The sequence below is a fragment of the Sylvia atricapilla genome, chromosome 5, assembly GCF_009819655.1.
Source record: "Sylvia atricapilla isolate bSylAtr1 chromosome 5, bSylAtr1.pri, whole genome shotgun sequence".
Lineage (NCBI taxonomy): Eukaryota > Metazoa > Chordata > Aves > Passeriformes > Sylviidae > Sylvia > Sylvia atricapilla.
This window is the reverse complement of record NC_089144.1, coordinates 54,058,035-54,075,876: the sequence shown is the minus strand read 5'-3', so window position 1 is coordinate 54,075,876 and position 17,842 is coordinate 54,058,035. Positions and strand designations below refer to the sequence as shown.

General features: G+C 41.7%; 2 protein-coding genes across 3 annotated transcripts in view; both read left to right on the top strand.

Annotated features, from left to right (window-relative positions):
• The first annotated feature begins 368 nt into the window (after positions 1-368).
• Positions 369-7,957, top strand: STRAP (serine/threonine kinase receptor associated protein). The gene is made up of 10 exons (XM_066319534.1): positions 369-564; positions 1,636-1,771; positions 2,508-2,589; positions 2,849-2,921; positions 3,585-3,681; positions 4,603-4,740; positions 5,102-5,238; positions 5,889-6,038; positions 6,619-6,684; positions 7,007-7,957. The coding sequence occupies exons 1-10, from the start codon at positions 453-455 to the stop codon at positions 7,072-7,074; spliced, it is 1,059 nt and encodes a 352-aa protein (XP_066175631.1). The 5' UTR covers positions 369-452; the 3' UTR covers positions 7,075-7,957.
• Positions 7,958-10,055: 2,098 nt separating this feature from the next.
• DERA (deoxyribose-phosphate aldolase) overlaps positions 10,056-17,842 on the top strand; it is a 46,442-nt gene continuing 38,655 nt past the window's right edge. For both annotated transcript variants that reach the window (XM_066319531.1, XM_066319532.1), the window contains exons 1-2: positions 10,056-10,109; positions 17,692-17,789. In XM_066319531.1, the coding sequence (XP_066175628.1) occupies positions 10,079-10,109; positions 17,692-17,789 (129 nt within the window). In that variant the 5' untranslated portion in view covers positions 10,056-10,078. The remainder of the gene's footprint in view (positions 10,110-17,691; positions 17,790-17,842) is intronic.

The window sequence follows — 17,842 nt, the reverse complement described above, 5'->3', positions numbered from 1 at the left end:
CCTCTGGCGTACGTGGATTAACTTTCCTGACAGGATGACCGGGACAGGGATATGGTGGCTGTTCCTCAAGAGAGCGAGATGCTGGCTGAACGGGACGGCGGAGAGCCCGGCATTCCACCAGGGAGCGGGGTGAGGGGATGAAGAGGACGGCGAGGACCTCGCTGTTCCCTCAGGGAGCGGGACGGCGGCCGAACGGGCCGGGGATACCGCCGCCGTTTCCTCAGGGAGCGGGACGGCGGCCGAACGGGCCGGGGATACCGCCGCCGTTCCCTCAGGGAGCGGACGAGGGGCAGCGCGGGCCCGGCCCCCGGCGGGGCGGTGCCGGCCGCGCCCCGCGGTGACGCGCGTCCGCCGGGAAGCGCTTCCTGCCCGTCACTTCCCCCGCCGCCGCCGCCGCCGCTCCCGCCGGGCCGCCGGACTCGTGCCCTGCCCAGGCCCCCGCCGCCGCCGCCATGGCCATGAGGCAGACCCCGCTCACCTGCTCCGGCCACACGCGGCCCGTGGTGGACCTGGCCTTCAGCGGCGTCACCCCCTACGGATATTTCCTCATCAGCGCCTGCAAGGGTGAGCGGGACGGGCCGCTTTGTTCGGGATCCCCCGCCCCGGGGGTGGGCGTGGGGGAGCCCCGCCGCTCGTAGGCCGCGCATCGCCGCTCCGAGGGGTGTCGGTGGGGCGGGAGAGGTGTCGGGGGTTGGTCCTGGCCGCTCAGGGCGGTGACACCGCCTCAGTGTGCGCTGGAATGACGAAGGGAGCGGGCAGCGGGTGTTCTTTCCTGCTCCATTGCCGGGTTAGCCGGGGGTATCGGAGCCCGCATGCGCCCGGGTGGGATCCCGGCTGTTGAGGGGGTGGGATGTCTCCGGGATGGTTTGTTTGTAAAACTTCCCGTTTCCAGCGCCCGTGCACAGAGGCTGTAGATTTAAAGCGAGCTCCGCTTTGGCCAGGGCAGCTGCCTTGCCTTGCTGTGCACGGCGTGATGAGAGCTCTCTGCGGGAATAGCATTTTGTTTTCGTACATGTATACTTAAATCTTTTTTACATGCTTAAGTTTTTAAGGGCATTCCCTTCTGCCTTGAAATGCTTCCAGTTCAGCTCTTCATTTTGTGTGAACAACTCTTCGATAGCTTTCCAGAAAAAGCTGTTGATAGAAAGATTTCCTATTACTACTTCATTTTTATATCGCTGTATGGTTTAATCATGTCTCACTACAACCATGAGACTTGACATACTGATGACTTCATAATATTGTTCCAAAGTAAAAAAAAGGCAAGCCAAATCTGTCCTGCCTGAAGAAAACTAAAAATAAAAATAGTAAAAATAAAACCTAAGTGAAATATTCCTTTCTAAAGAATATACCTTTTAAGATAGACCTTCCGTCTATCTTAAAACAAAGTCACAGACTCTTACCAGGGAAGTTTTATCTCATTTGCAGTAGCGTTTGAATATCGGTAGAGTTAGGTGCATGCAGCCAGTCCAGCTGCACGTCTAAACTCTACAGCTAAACCCCTCTGCAAGGAGTGGCTTCGTAAAGTGTGGGGGACTTCCACGCCCCAGTGCAAGGGAATGTTTTTTTTTCCTTTTAAAAAACTGCTTCCTCCTTTTACCACGTTACCTGAGTATTGGTTTTGTTTCTGTGAAGATGGGAAGCCTATGCTGCGCCAAGGAGACACAGGAGACTGGATTGGCACGTTTCTGGGCCATAAAGGTGCTGTTTGGGGTGCCACCCTGAACACGGATGCCACTAAAGCAGCCACAGCAGCAGCAGATTTTACAGCGTAAGTGATGAGCTGTCTTCATGGTCTGTATTTTGATTTTATTCTGTAACTCTTCGGTGACAGCATAGCTGTACTAAATTACTGATTTGTTTGTTTCTCTTTAGTAGCTGTTAGCTTATTTTTGGCTGGTCAAATTGAAACCTAGACTTTTACCTTCTTGAATGCAGCTACAGTTAGTCCTGTCATGGTAAACAACTTATGATTGCTTCTTGATGTGCTTGATTGTCATACTGGCTTACTTAACTTTTCTGTGCAGCTCTCATCTCTGGCACTGTAGTTATAGCAGAGTTGAGAGGGGGATTTTTATTTTTCATCTTCCAGTTAGCCTCTTTTTATTACAAGAAACTTCTAGTGAATCAGTTCTTTGATGCTTTTTGTTGTTTGTTTGTGCTGTTTGCAGTATTAATGAATCTTTTGCAAGTTGCATCTTGTTAGTAGAGGGCAAATTCTATTAATGAAGTTGCAGGAAGCGCCACATTTGTCTTCAACCTAAAATGTTAATTAGTTTTTGTGGTCCTGAAGAAGAACATAAAGGAAAGTGGTGGGACATTTTAAAAAAAAACTCTAGTAAAAAAATATAAAAAATTCTTACTGACTAACTGGGTTACGACTTATAAGACTGTAGCACTTAGGATAAAATGTTGTGATGGTATCAGGAAAGATTTCTTACAAATTCATCTGACTGTCCATTTGTCTTGGTGCTTCTAAAATATGAATATTTCCTCTTGCTGTTTAGCAAAGTGTGGGATGCTGTGTCAGGCGATGAACTGATCACACTGGCTCACAAACACATTGTCAAAAGTGTGGATTTTACACAGGTATGAGAAACCTTTGTACTTTATTCACCAGGGAAATAAGCTCTTGAGTATGTTTTGCTATTAGTTACTTTTTTGCTTTTTTATTATATATCTTAACAGGTAAATAATCTAAAATACTGCTGCTCGTTTTTAAGATTGTAGGGTTAATGTCACAAGAGTGTTAGAGGCTGTCTGAGAGAGAAATCTGTGATTTTAACTCACAGACAAAGGCTGTATTTCTATTCAAAATAGAGTTGACTCTCTATAACTTCTGTTTCAGGATAGCAATTATCTGTTAACAGGTGGACAAGATAAGCTCTTGCGTATCTATGACTTGAGCAAGCCAGAAGCAGGTGAGTCTGCTTTTAAAACTGATTCTTGGGGGCTTTTGTTTTGTTAAGTAAAAGTTCTGAAATTAAGGGGCTGCTTTCTGTTATGAATCACAAAGAACAATGCTGAGAATTGTTTTACAAATGTAATGTCTATAACCTTTTGGTATATAAGGGTCCCAGAATTGTGCTTGGGTTGGAGAGGCCCTTAAACATCACCTGGTTCCAAACTCTGTTCTAGGGACTGCTGGACCAGGTTGATTAAAGCCCCATCCAACCTGGTCTTGAACACTTCCAGGAATGAGACATCAAGCAGAGCATGTTTCAGTTCAGTGCAGACACACTAGAAATTGGTCTAATTAATTAAGATTTAGTCATCTGAAAGAAACGACTCCACATATGTAAGCATGTTTAAATTCATGTAGATGCTCAACTATTGATGGTTGATGGGAAGCCAGAGAACCTTGATGTACACCGAGTGAAGTTTTTGAAAGCTAGGCAATCAGATACCCAGTTTGCATTTATCCTATTCCTGGAATAAGTTTTACAGATCAGATCCTAAGTGCTTGAAGTAATTGTACAGTCTCTAGTCGATGGAAATTTATGTAGCTTAAGGAAACCCCCAGACTGCTGCATGCCATTATTTCATGTGATTACATGTATTAAAATATTTCACTTTATTTTAAGAACCTGATGTTGTCAGTGGACATACTTCTGGCATTAAAAAAGCCTTATGGAGCAGTGATGATAAACAGATTCTTTCAGCTGATGATAAAACTGTCCGGTAAGAAAAAGTAACTTTCAGTTTTATTTATTTGTCATGCTCTGTGTGAGGATATAGTTATGTTATTATGGTAAAGGAAATGAGTAACACAAGTTACCTGATCCTAGATTATTGTATTTGTATGCCTGATACAGCTCTGTTTTGCTGTCAGAGATCATTTTACTAATAGTTCTAATTTAACCCATAAACCTGTGCTCCTCATAGTTGTGTTCTCCCTTATAAGAAGAGGTGATTTTTGAGAACTGCATAGAATAAGTTTATGCCTTTTGTCATCCTAAAGAAGATGAATTTATAGATGAAGTCTCTTGCATACACACTGTCCTGAGCTATTGCTCCTTTGTCTTCTTCAATTTCCTAGCCTTCAAGAGAGGCAAGAGCCTGGTTCTGTTTGTTTTTGTCAAAACTGTAGGAGTAGAAATGCAGCAGTCAGCTAGTGAATACAAGTTTTTGTTTGTCACAGCGGCACAATTTAATTTCTGTTTAGATACTTCTTGCACTGCTAGATAGAAAACTGTATTATGTTTAATGAACCTCTGTAAATTTGGATTAGTAGCTCTTTGTCTTTGGAAGTAAAAAGACAGAAATAGAATCTTCAAGCTTTGCTTCAGGATCTATTGCTTAGGAGACTTAAACCATGATTTTTAATCTCCAGGAGAAACACTGAGTAGTTAAATGGTGTGTGGATACCATTTAATTTTGTGGCATTGAGCTGTATTTTTAAAAAAAGAATGTGTCTTAAGCTCAGACTAGGTGAGAATTCAGATAAAGCCACTGAAGATCTAAAGTACCTCTGGAATCAAACCACGTTCTTGATGGGTGCCTTTTTTGATTCAGGTCTTGCCATGGATGTGAGGTGGAAATTGTTTGATTTGCAGAAGTCTGACAGTCTTTTTTCTTTTCCCCTTTTTGTTTCCTTTTAAGTCTCTGGGACCGGAGTACCATGACTGAGGTGAAGTCACTAAATGTGGCAATGTCAGTGAGCAGCATGGAGTATGTTCCAGAAGGACAGATACTGGTGATAACCTATGGGAAGACTATTGCTTTTCATAGTGCAGAAACGTGAGTCCACAACTCAAATTTTCACATGTGGAGTAATGGGCTTCTTGTGAGGAAAAAGTGGCTCTACAAGGCCAGAATCATCAGGTTGTCAAATCTGGCATCTCTGTGATGTTTCAAGAAAGGAAGTTACATGCTGAAACATATTGAGTTTACGTGAGCTTTTGTTTTGCTTATTCTAAGCTCATTTCTAACTTGAAAAGCATGATTTGCAAGTATCAAAACTTGTTTCAGAAACTCTGTGGGATTGTATTCTATTTCTGGTAAAAGCAGATTGAGATCAGTAGAATCACAGTTTCTTTGCTCTCAGGATTTTTTTTTTTTTTTTAAATATGAACTTCGTTAACAAACTTTTCTCTCTTAGTCTAGAGCAGATTAAATCATTTGAAGCACCTGCTACAATCAATTCTGCATCACTTCACCCTGCGAAAGAATGTTTGGTTGCAGGTGGTGAAGATTTTAAACTCTATAAATATGACTATAATACAGGAGAAGAATTAGGTATGTTTGTCTCCTATAATCATAAAGGTGATCTGAAATAGGTATTAATAAAATAATGACCAGTAAATGAAATTGTTGAACTCAGATGAGGTTTTAGCATAGCATGCTGCTGTGCAAGAGATGATGAAAAGGTATATAATTAGTTAAAAATTTTTTGCTATCACAGTGTGCCTAATATTATTTAGAACTAATTAAAGCATCCATTCAACAATTCTGCACCTATTTTAAAAAAATTCTCATTCTGTATTGCTGTGATGGCTGTATGTTAAATTGTCACTCTATTCATTAGCTACGTCAGTTACAACATTTTGTGAAAATATGTGTTGGCCAGATTTGTTTAAAAAAAAAAAGGCAGATTTTCTCATTAATGCAGCCCTCATTTAAAATTGTTTGTTTGTGGAAAGAGTTGGTTGAAGGAACAGAGCTTGTGAACTCCATGCTGCTGGCTTGCTTTTCAGTTTTGTCTAGAGTAACTAAGCACCTTTTTCCTTGAAGTTAATGAAACATTAGTATCTTGCCTGAAGTAACCATTGCTGTCACACCCATACTTGGAAACTCTCATTTGTATCAGAGACTGCTCTGTTTGTACCTAAATTTCATTTGTTGGCTGAAATTTGAAATTGATGGTCTTGACATATTATTCCCTTCAGAATCTTACAAAGGGCACTTTGGTCCCATTCACTGCGTGAGATTTAGCCCCGATGGAGAGTTATATGCCAGTGGCTCTGAGGATGGTACACTAAGGCTGTGGCAGACAACAGTAGGGAAAACCTATGGCCTTTGGAAGTGTGTAGTTCCTGGTAAGTGTGTGCTTGGTCCTTCTCAAACTTCGCAACTCCATGTGCACTTTTCAAGTAATATCATGAGTTTCATGCAGTAACTCCTGTCTTCTGAGGGTTTCTGATCTACTCAAATCTGTTAGATTGAAGGATGTACTTCTGTAGCTGTCATGTAACATCACACCTGTAAGCTTTTTGAATATAGACACTGTGGATATTCATTCCAAGAGCCTGATGTATTTTTATGTTAGAGAGTGAGAAATATGTGATACCACTTTTATAATTCTGAAAGAGGCTCTCTAGAAAGAAGTGTGGATGGTAGTTTTATTTTATACTGTACTGTATTTTATATTGTATATAAATTGTTTACTTTTATATTGTATTGTATTTTATATTGGTTCTTTCAGCTTGCAGAGAGGGAAGCAATAACTACTTGTGGATATTCATTAACAGAATTGCTTGCTCAAGTGTTTCTCCTCAACACTGAATTACATGGAAATGGCTTTTGTTGGTTTTTTTTTTGTTTGTTTGTTTTTTTAATTAAGGTCAGTGGGTGAAACTGAAGGTATTGATTGCTTGTTTTTCTACTCTTTCTCTACAGAAGAGGAGAATGCAGAAGCAGCAAAAGCAAGGACTACCCTTCCAGGAACTGCAGAGGAGGAAATAGGTAATGAACTGAACTGTCAGATTCAACTGTTTTAAAAGATAGTCAGGATGATAGCATTCCTTAGTATGGAAGAAGTACTTTCCCTCAAGTGCTTTCTGGTATTTTTCACTCTTTTCAAAAGGTCTCTGAATGCATTTGCCTGACATTCATTATGTGGTGTCAGACTGGTGACTGGAGCTGTGCAGGCAGAACAGATTGGGTAGAACAGCTGGATCAGGTTGAATGGGAAAACAAACTGAATTGGTCTCTTTAAGCAATCCCTGCAACATTCCTTCGGCTTATATATCTAAAGGGAAGTTAAACACCACTCTTTTTTATTCAGTTGCAGAAGAGATTGCCTCTGAAAACTCAGATACAGTGTACAGCTCAACTCCTGAAGTGAAAGCCTGATGACTGCAGCTGTTACGTGGCACACGGACATGTGAGACTAAATCAAGCGAGCAGTGACAGACAGCAGCCTTCCAGAGAGCGCTCCCTCCCGGGGCAAAGATGGGCAGTAATTGATGAGAGTGCGGTGGAACTGGCTAGGTGTTGTCTGTAAGAGAACTGAGCATCCAAATAAAAACCCAAAAGACAAGTAGTAGAGTTCTGCTGGCTTTTTGGCATAACTGCCTACTGTCTTTTCAAAGAAGTGTGCAAGCCAAGATCCAGTCTCTCCAATCTCAATTAGACCCATTGTAGTGTGTTTTCATTATTACGAAGAAGAGATACAATGGCTTTTACCTTTTTTTTTTTTTTTTTCCTTGAAAGTTGGAAAAAATTGGCTCTAGTTGAAAAGAAGGGATTATGTACTTCAAAGTATTTGGTTTGGGTTTTGTTTCATTGTATGCTGCTTCTGAATGTTTAACTGTTTTCAGTTGTCTAAATAAAATGCCTCTCCAAACTCGTACATTATTTTTGAGCGTTGGGTTCATGAAATGGAAAAGCCAACCACATTAATCACGTAATCCTTGGCATCTTGGGTTTACACTGTACAGAGAGAAAGCAAAAGAATGTTTTAGTGTTGGGACAGAGGGTGGCAAGTTCTTTGATCTGTAAGCTTTGTATCTTTTTTATTCTTTAAAGTTTGAATGTAAACATGAGTCTCTAAAAAGAAAAACAGTGAAAATTCCTAAATTAAACGTGCTGCCTGAAGTATTTGGTTGTACATGAAAATATCAGAGGCTGGCTGCAAATCTGTGTAAAGCTTGGGTTTAGTCCTCCTGACTGGATAAAAAAGTTACTCTTTCAAGGTTACAAATCATATTTTCTTCATTAAAGAAAGTAATTGCCATTCTTCCACTTGTCATTTCCTTTAATGTTACGCTGAAAGCTTTACATAATGCATTCTGTGTGGTAAGAAGAAAGTTAGAGGTTTATTTATTTACACACCTTTTTATTTTTTCATAGTCATACTTTTCCTTACTGTCCTGTTTTTTTGCAGACTACACGTATTTGCAATTACCTGTTTGAATTTTATTCTGAAAACAAGCAACTCAGATTTAGAGCTAAATGGTTCACTCTGGCTAATTCCAGTAAGGCTTATGAGGGCTCTGTATCTAGTACTTAAACATAAAAAAAAAAAACATTTACAAATTGTATGCATTTAAAATTAGGAACTTGGAACACCTTAGGCCGGGGTGAAACTCCTTGCATGCTGTGGGTTTTATTCCATATTTGCAATAAGCTTTATAGCATTTGATAGATCTGGAATAGAATCTCAGAATCATTTATCTGGCAAAAAAAAAAAAAAACCCTTTACCAACAAATTCAACTGTTAACCTAGTTGTTCCCTACTTCACGTGAAAACCATGTCCCTCATTCTGCATTTACAACTTGCTCTGTGATGCATAAAAATTAAACAGCTAATAGTCATAAAAAACTAATATTTAGTAATGGCTACTAAAATACTGGAAGAAATGAAAAAAAACCTGACAAAACTGAAGTCCTGTTATCAACAAGTGTTTGAAAAATCACCAGTAAGAGTGTCAGCAAAACCCATATTTAATATTAAGCAACAGAACAACAAACTTCGTTGGCAAGATTCACTCTACTACTTACAGGACAGTTAAGGCACGCCGAGGAAAAAACAAGCAACAACAAAACCGAACAAAATCCAGGCAAGCCAAACCGAAATTAACCAAAAACTGGCTAGAGGGATGTGGGCGGTATAGTGAGGGCAACGACAAAAAAAGAGTGAGGCCTAAAAGCTTAACCGCACCCAACAGTAATATTAACTCCTAAACCTAACAACTTTACAGATGGATGGCGCTTAATTTACACCTAGCTTAACTTAGAACTTTCCTGTAACAATTTAACAGAGAAGAACACTTAACAGTATTTAACCTAATTTAGGATTTACAAGCCTTAGACATCTAGAGTAACAGTGTTTTATCCCAGACACAGTTAGTGTTGGCACTTAGTTTGAAAGTGTGATAGCAGGGATGTAATGCCATTTGGGCAGGAAAAATAATTTCCAACGCCGTTCATGAAGAAAACAAGAGCTTGCTAGACAGCAGCAGTTCCTGAAGGCAGCCTGTTTCTGATGGGCTCAAGAGGAGCTGACCTCAATGCTGTTTGTCAAGGCTAAGGCATCACAAGTATTTCTTAGATGACAGTGTGGCCTGGAAAAGGGGGAGGAGGACGCACACCACAAGTACTTGAAAGCTTGTGATTTTCGGACTGCTTTGACGGGTCCTAAAGTACACAGTGCAAATGATATGTAGGTCTAGAGTGGCTGCTGTCTTTGAAACCATTGCTTCTCAAAGCACACGTGTGGTTTTGGTATGGGAAAAGCAAAAAAGAAATGTCCTCGGGTTTCAGAGCTATGGCCGTTTCCTGCTTCACCCGATGTCATTGGGAGTTTGAGGTTTCTCTAAATTGGAAACTGTTTCACCTGAACAATATTAACAAGGTACAACATATTTTTCCTAAGACTTTGTGGCGTTTTTCCAGGTCTGGAAAAAAAGCCTTGAAGTTTTCAGTGGCTTAGTTACCAGAAATTCATTCTGCAGGTACCATTAGAAGCTTTACAGGTTGGTAGCTTTTTTGACCCCGTGTGTGAGAGTGGCACTAGTTCCTCCTTGAGGAGTCAACACGAAGACACCAGACAGCGCTTTGAGTCAATCACCAGGCGAACGGCAGGATCAGCGCTACGCATCGCCAAAGGAACGGAATATCCATGTACCTCCAGATGAACGGGATATCCGCGTACTGCCAGAGAAACGGAATGTCCATGTACCACCAGGGGAAAGGGACATCCCCGCAGCTCCTGGGCTGTGTGCGCCTTGCCGGTCCCGGTCCCCACGCGTGGCGGAGCTCCGCGCCCGAGGCGGCCCCGCCGCTTCCTGCCCGTGCGGGGCGGGGCCGGCGGGGCCGAAGTCTGCCCGGGCCGCGGGGGCGGCCATCGCGGGCCATGGCGGGGCGGAACCCGGGCACCGAGCTGGGTAAGCGGCGGCCGGCGGGGCCGGGGCCCGGCCGGGCATCGCCGGTGGGCGCTGCGGGTCCCCGGTGGGCGCTGCGGGTCCCCGGTGCGGGAGGGGCGGTGCCGCTGGGGCGGAGCGGGGCGGTGCCGGCGGCTCCCCGCGCCCGGCCGAGCCTCCTCCCGGCGGCTGCCGAACCGTGTTCCTACGAAAAGCCGAAACAGGAACAGCCCCACGGTTTCCTGTGGGTGTTCTGACGCACGCCGGGAGGAGGATTTGGGTTACACACGAGTTTCCGTGTCACACGTGGCTTTGGCTTGAGGGGTTTCGAGCAGGGTCAGGGGCTGTAAAGCGGCTCCGCATCCCTGGTCTTGTCACGGAGCTGGACATGGTTCTCCCTTGCACGCCGTTCTGGTTCTCTCGGGATAATCCTTCCTCCCCTCTTTCTCACTAAGAGATTAAAACCACTTAATTTGGACTCTGATTTGCAAACTCGAGACTCCACCTCTTTTGGTCGTTCTTGTTGCTTGCACTCTGAGGAGTGGTAGGGATTTTCCAGCTGTTTGCAGGTGGTCTCCAGGCCCTAAAGGGCTGTGCCTCAGGTTAGGCAGAGAGCAGCCAAGAAGGACTTTCTCTGCCTTTTCCTGGAGTTCCCTTTCTCCTCATTGCTGGGGAAGGGGAAAGTGCTACAGCTTCCTCGGCAAAACCTGGCTGCAGCAGTGGGGATGAGTTAAAGGGGGAGACTTCCTACAGCCTGCCTCTGAGGGGTGATGATTTGGTCATTTGAGGAGGTGGACCATGAAGTGGAGGAGACACGGGGGTGGCCTCAGCGAAGAGGGGGAGCAAAGGCCAGCCTCTGTGGGACAGGTGGGTCTCGAAGTTGGCACGAGCAGAGTTCAGGAGGCTGTGGCATCACATGCCTGTCATGAGAACAAGCACAGGAGCTTTTTACGGAGCCAACATGCAGTTTAAATGATTAGCCTGTGGATGGACAAGTGAGAGCTGTCTTTCTAATTGCTCTCTGATGTCCTTGTTCATGGGCTGCTTCTAGGTGAGTTTAAACTGCAGCCGTCTGAAGAGCTGAAAAAAACATTAATAGTTTAAAAACATAATAATTTGTAGTGACAAAACATCATTATCTGTTAGGAAAAACTGCTAGCACAGAAGTCTGCAAGTGCACTCCAGTTAAAGTTAGAGGTGTGTCATGCTTTTTCTTAGTTAATTCAAGCTTAAAATTGACGTGTGGGGAGTCCAGGAACATGAAAGTGAAGTCAGCTCAGTTCTGACACTTCTTGCCATCCCTTCCCCGTGATCTTTGTTTGAACCACTTGTGGTCGAAATGAGCTGCGTTAGATGTTCAGGGCAGGTGTAGGAAAGGGAATGGTGTGCCTGTGAGCATGTTTAAGTGGCAGCTTCTAGCACCTGCCTTATGCTGGCTGCTTTAAAGAGAGAACTGCACCTCCCTGCCATTTGCTCTCCCACTGAATATCTCTCTGAAATACAGTAGCATACACAGCACTTAACATATCTTAGTGCTTTACCTTAGCTAGTAGCAGTACTCAGAAAGAACAGAGTAAACCCTTACCTTTATCTTTCATGGTTGCTAACAATACTCACTGCTTCTGTGACTTAGACACTTCAGCTTTTGAAGGTTTTACAAACCTGTGCCAACAGCTTTAATTCGGGTGATTTGCCCTGTTTCCCACACAGCTTTGTGTAGAATTATAGTTAACAGGGACATCTAGTGGTAAAATATATTTTACTTAAAAATATATTGTGTCCTTTCCTATGTCTGCTGTTTCTGTGCTTGACACTTAATAGTGTCATTATTGCAGCAGTAGGTCTCTGATGTTGCCATTAGGGAGGACCAGTTTGTTTATCACTAACAAGCCAAACTTCACAAATCATGGCATGTAGTGTTTTCCTGTGTGCTTTTTTTTTTTTTTTTTAATAAATACATTTTTGTAAAATTCATTTATTCCTCCTTCATGCCCATCACTGTGTCTTAGTAGGAGGTGGTGTTTCCTTGGAATAAAGATGTTACACAGATGAAAAGACTCTGATGTGCACAGTCAGAGGCTCAGACACTGATACATTTGCCATCTAAGAGTCATGTAAATCAGCTGGACAAAGCAACTTTTAATGTCACTTCACAAGGAAATACTGGGACATAGCAGTGGGCATCTGTTTTGGAAGTGCAAGCTAGTAGCACACTGCTTTGGTTTAACTGTGGGGATGCAGATGTGTGGGGACACAGGGACCAGCCCATCTGCCTAGCACTTGGAATGTAAATGGAAAATTGGGTCCAGTTTCTCTTTCCAGTAGGAAAGAGAGTTTGATTAAACTGTCCCAGCTTCAGCAGAGGAACAGCACAATTCCTCTGGTGCTGGGGCTGGAGCACTTGCCCTGTGAGGAAAGGCTGAAAGAGTTGGGCTGGTTTAGCCCAGGGAAATGAGGTTTAGGGGTCCTGAGGCAGAGAAGTTCATACTGGATATGAGGGGAAACTTGGGGCAGAACAATCGGGTGCTGGGCTCAGAGAACCTGTGCAATCTCTATCCTTGGGGACCCTCAAAACCCACCTGAATAAAGCTCTCAGCAGCCTGGTCTGACCTCAGAGCTGATGCTGCATTGCACAGGAGGTTGGACAATTGATCTTCAAAGGTCTTCCAACCCAAATTATTCTATGATTATGTGTTTTATTGCCTCTGTATATATATATATATATGCACACATATAAGTATGTTTTTTGAGCAATGAGTAATTAATTGCAGTTGTTTTGCAATATTCTTGGATTCAAAAAAAACCCCATTATCTGTCTGTGAGGTTCAGACCCTCTAGCTGAAGGACCAAAAATACATTCATTATGTTTCAATTGATATTTTTAATTATAGTTGGTATTTCTGAGCCGTGTACATGTGAGAGCTAGCCTGTTGGTAAGTGGCATTTAGATAATGAAGTGTTACATCCCTTTTCAAGACAGCATAATCCTGTTCTAATATATTAATAGCTGGTTTTAGCCTGTACTGTGGATCTGGTTCTTCACCTTTCTAACGCCTTTTAAATCTGCTGGGTAATTTTAATCAAATTGGAAGAACTAGTAGATGTTCTTGGAAATAAGTAAGGCACTGGGTGGAGGGACCAAATCACTTTTTGTTGAGGGAAAGTCAGGTACAGATCAGCAATTACATGAATTTTCATTGCGACTGTTTTACTTTGGCCTTTGTGCAAGTAACTGAGTCCTGTTTCACTCATAGTCATAAAGACCACATGAGGACAGCTGGGTTTCTGGGGTGAGGAGATTTCTCACGCCAGGAAAGAATAGAAGGAACAACAAGGGGCTTGGACCTGCAGGAAACCAGGTCCTGATGTTCACTTCCTGAGGGAAGGTTTGCTGGTGGTTCCAAAGTGCTTTGGAGGAGGATGCCATGATCCATTTTGTGTGATCCATGGGCAGCACCGTGTGATGTCACTGGTGGCACAAGACAGCAGAGCTGATTTCTTGTTCAGTTCTTCTTTCTCATGCCTTGATGTGCTGCTTTGAGTACCTGGGTACTGATAACTTGGAGACTGAACTTCTGTGGTATAGAGGAAGACCCACATGAAATAAACATCTATTGGTCCATTTCAAGTGTCACTATGGAAGAATACCTACGGCTTCTGGCATGACAAAGCTGAATAACCCCCAGATCTCTGAACAGCTTACATGGTAAGACAACTGTAACAAGACCTGATCCCAAAGCCTTTTCTTTCCCTTCAGTGGCTTTGCTCAGCTCTGCGTGGCCAGCTGGGGTCAGCCTGTGTCCAGCTGAACTCCTCGTTTCTCCACGGAAGCTTCAGGACGCAGTTTCAGGCTCTTCTCCCAAAATAACAGCTTTCATCACTTCCCTTCCCTGTTTCATCGTGTGCTCATGGTAAGAGCAGGAGCACACATGCTGTCTCTGGCACATAAAATGAAATAACCAGTTGAGGGGGGCAGCTCCTTTTAGGAACAGTGCTGCCTTAAAATGCTTGTGAAACTACCGCCTCGGGCATTCTTGAGCTTTCTGTTTCACCATCTGAAGGGATGCCATCAACACATTTTTTTAAAAGCTTCTGTAAAGCTTAGTCTGCTTTACGAGGAATGTGTTAGGAGGCTTAGATATTTATGTAATTATCCTAATGAAGTGGTTTTATTTATTGTTTTCTGAGGAAATGCTTGGTATTTTTGGATTTGTGTTCTTCAAAGAGAGGAGATGAATTTCCTGTTAAGGAATTGAATATGATTTTTTCAAATGTCTTCAGAGAAAAAAGTAAACTAAAAGAGTGATTACAGAATATTGGCTAATTAGCTGTAGTGTAACTGCTTTAATTACTTTTATCCCTGAAGCCACATGACTGTGCAGATGACTAGCAGATGACTTACTTAAAAAAAAAAAAAAAAAAGAAAAAAAAAGACATGTTCACACTGCAAGGTTAATGAGCCTAATTAAATATAGTTTTCCTTAGCCAGATACTAAATCATAAAGCTTGGGGAAATGAGGGAGGGGAAGAATCCAAAGGCAGTCAGTTCTATTTCAAAAACTGGTTTTATTCTGATATTTAATGAAAAAAAGGAGAAAAGCTGGAATTGTGAGTGATTTTTCTGAATAAAGGCACTTAGATCTAAAGATTTGATGAGACTTCACATGGCAAACTTTGAAAGTCTATTTAGAGACAATTATGCTGAGACATATTTGTTTTCACTTACCCATTGCTTTAATTAATGTAGGAATGGGCTTGAATAAAAGGTCTGTGTTATATGGAAGTCTCCATCTGCTGCTGCATATTACCAGAACCTTTGTCCTTCCTTGCTGTACCATTTTTATTGCACCATTTTATTTCCTGTAGTAAGCTGCATGATGTCTCACATTAAGTTGTACACAAAGGATGGAGTTCTGATTTTTTGTTACATTATAACTTTTTTTTTTTAATTTTTTTTCTGCCTGTGCTGTGCAGAGTTCCCATGCTCAAAAAAAATACTTGGAGATCCAAATTCTGTGGTCTTTCAGACAGTCTTGCATCCCATTCACTAAAATTAGGTATTAGACATTACTGAGTTGCCATGTGTCAGCTACCTTTGTGATTAGCTTTGAGTCACTGAAAACACTAAAATGTGTCAGACAGTGAAAAGGACTTAAACCAATGGATTTTGTCATATTTGAAAGAGCATGCAGTAAGCTATTGCTGATCAGCTGATATTCGGTGACTTTCACAGGTGACTTTGGACAAAGCAAAAGTAGTAGCTCATTTCCACTTCCACTCTCCATCCACACCTTTTCTCCCATTATGAATTGTCTTCTTCCATTTTTAAAAAAAATTTTTTCCCTTTCTCCAAATGGCTTTGTAGTTGATTATTTCCTTTAAGCTGATCTAGTGTGCAGGGCTCTACATCCTAAAAAGATTGCTTAGACCTGAGTCAGGATGCTCAAGAGTCAGGTGGGGTAGATACAACAGCTGTTTATAGAGACTGAATCCTCTACAAACAATGACTAATAAAGAATTAACCTACTCATGGATAAAATTTGTGTCCTTTCGTTTAAATTTTCATCTCAAACTTGAATTTTCCCTAAGAGACTGGGCACTGTCTTCGTGTTCTCCCAAAGAATTGTTTTTATAAATCACTTACTAGTTGATTTTCTCTGTTATCTTCAAAAATGTAGAAGGAGTAGGTTAGAGCAGACCAACTGAAAGGATCCTTGTTAGAGAGGGAGAAGCTGAGTTGCTCATTTAAACTGCTTCCTTTGGTTTTATCACATTTTCCAAAGGGGCTGAAAGGTCACTGTGCACCCAGGACGGTTCAAAAGTTATTATAATAAATGGGATTATGATTAAATGATGCTATCTCAGCACTTGGCACATAGCAGAAGAATCATAATACAGAGTTTGTGTGTCCTTCCTCTATTTATTTATTTATCTGTGTTTTCCTCCTCCATGGACTTTGTCAAACATATCCTATGTGTCTACTGATAGGCAAAAAAAGGAGGAAAATTGTAGCCATAGTTTTTGTAGCAATAGCTTTTCTCAGCTGCCTTCTACAAGTCTGCTGATGTGAGCTCCTTGCCTTGGGGGCAGAAGGGATAAACCTGTGGATTTGAAATTGGAAAAGAAGTAACAAGGGTTTGTTGTTTTATTCCCTTGCAACTTTCCAAGCTCCCCCTCTTCCTTGTCGCAGTGCAGTGAGCCTGATGCTGAACTCTTAAAGAAAAAAAATCCATTAATACTTTAGGATCCCTTTGAAATTCCTTCACTGATTTATTTTTTTCTGCTTTTAGCTAATACTATGTGGGTACCACTCACTAATATGTGGTGGTAATAGGAGAGTGGTAGCACAGTAGGTTACTTATGATCAGAACAGGATTTTGTTCAGCTGTTTCATGTTGTCCTGCATTTCCACTGAGTCATCTTTACCCTAAATTGGTCTTTGTAAATCTCAGAAAACAAGCTTTTATTTACACATACTTTGGTTAGTATATTAGGGGTTTTTTTCCTTTTTCTTTTTCTTTTCGGGTTTTTGTTTTGTTTTGGTTTTTTTTTTTGTTTTTTGTTTGTTTTTTGCTATTAAAGCTATTCAGTAGGAAGAAAAAAATAAGTATAGGATTTCTGCACAAAATTAGTGATGTTGTCTACCAGTTTTGGTAGGTTTTTTAAGTTTTAAACCTTTTTTTTTTAAAAATCAATATGCTCAAGGGAAATGCAATTTAACACTGTAGTAAAGAAGATTCATAGAGTGACATGCTCTTAATAAATTCAGTCACCCAGAATTATTATTTCCTAGTATCTGTCTATGCCCATGTTCATATTCTGACCTTAACTGGCGATGATATTTGATGATTGATGGTGGTGATTTGCTGATGATTGCTGGTTAATGATTGCTGATGTTATTTACAGAATGCTTTCATGGAATGCTCATACGATCGGTATTTAGAAGAATTATTTATGTTTTGGGATGTGAGAGATTTTAAAGATATTCCAGTTTCTTTTTCCTGTGTACTCTTATGAGCAGTCTGTGTTTGTTAATATTAAAAATTACACTCTGGATTTACCAAACTAAGCAGAAATGTAAAGATTCAAGAGCCTGAGCCCTCAGTTCTCCTTTATCAGTGAGTTAAGCAGTGGCCAATATTTTGTTCTTCTGGCTCTAGACAGTTTCATTATTTTAGTACATGTTGAGCATCTGCTGCTCTTTGGGAATTCTGGAATCTAGAAGTAAGTCATCCAGCAATGGCAGAAGGCTGTTTTGTTCATTGTTCATTGTTTTTGGGTTTTTGTGGGTTGCTTTTGTTTTTCATGCTACATGCATAATAAACTTCTCAGTCCAGGGCTGGCAGCACAGTGTCTCTGTCTCATCAGCACTCAGTTAATTCACTTGTAATGGCACACAAAACATGCTGTGTGAAATACTCAGATCATCCCCTAACAGAAGCTGAGCTTATTTTGGGCTGCTGCTAAATACACAAGCCCTTAGAAGGATGACATGCACCTCAGAGGTTCCTAACTTTGTACAACTTTCTTCTGAAGTACCACCATATATTAAAAAGACACAGAAATAGACGAGGCTTTTTTTTTGTTTGTTTGTTTCTCCCCCCAGAACTTGGCTGGATCTCAAAAGTATATGTGAATCGACCTGCAGTGGTGAGGCATGCAGAACAAATTAAAAAATGGAAAACTGTGAAAGGTAATTGGCAAGTAAGTGCTCTTCTTATGCATTCTGTTCCTGTATTTTTAAAGCAGTCACTCTC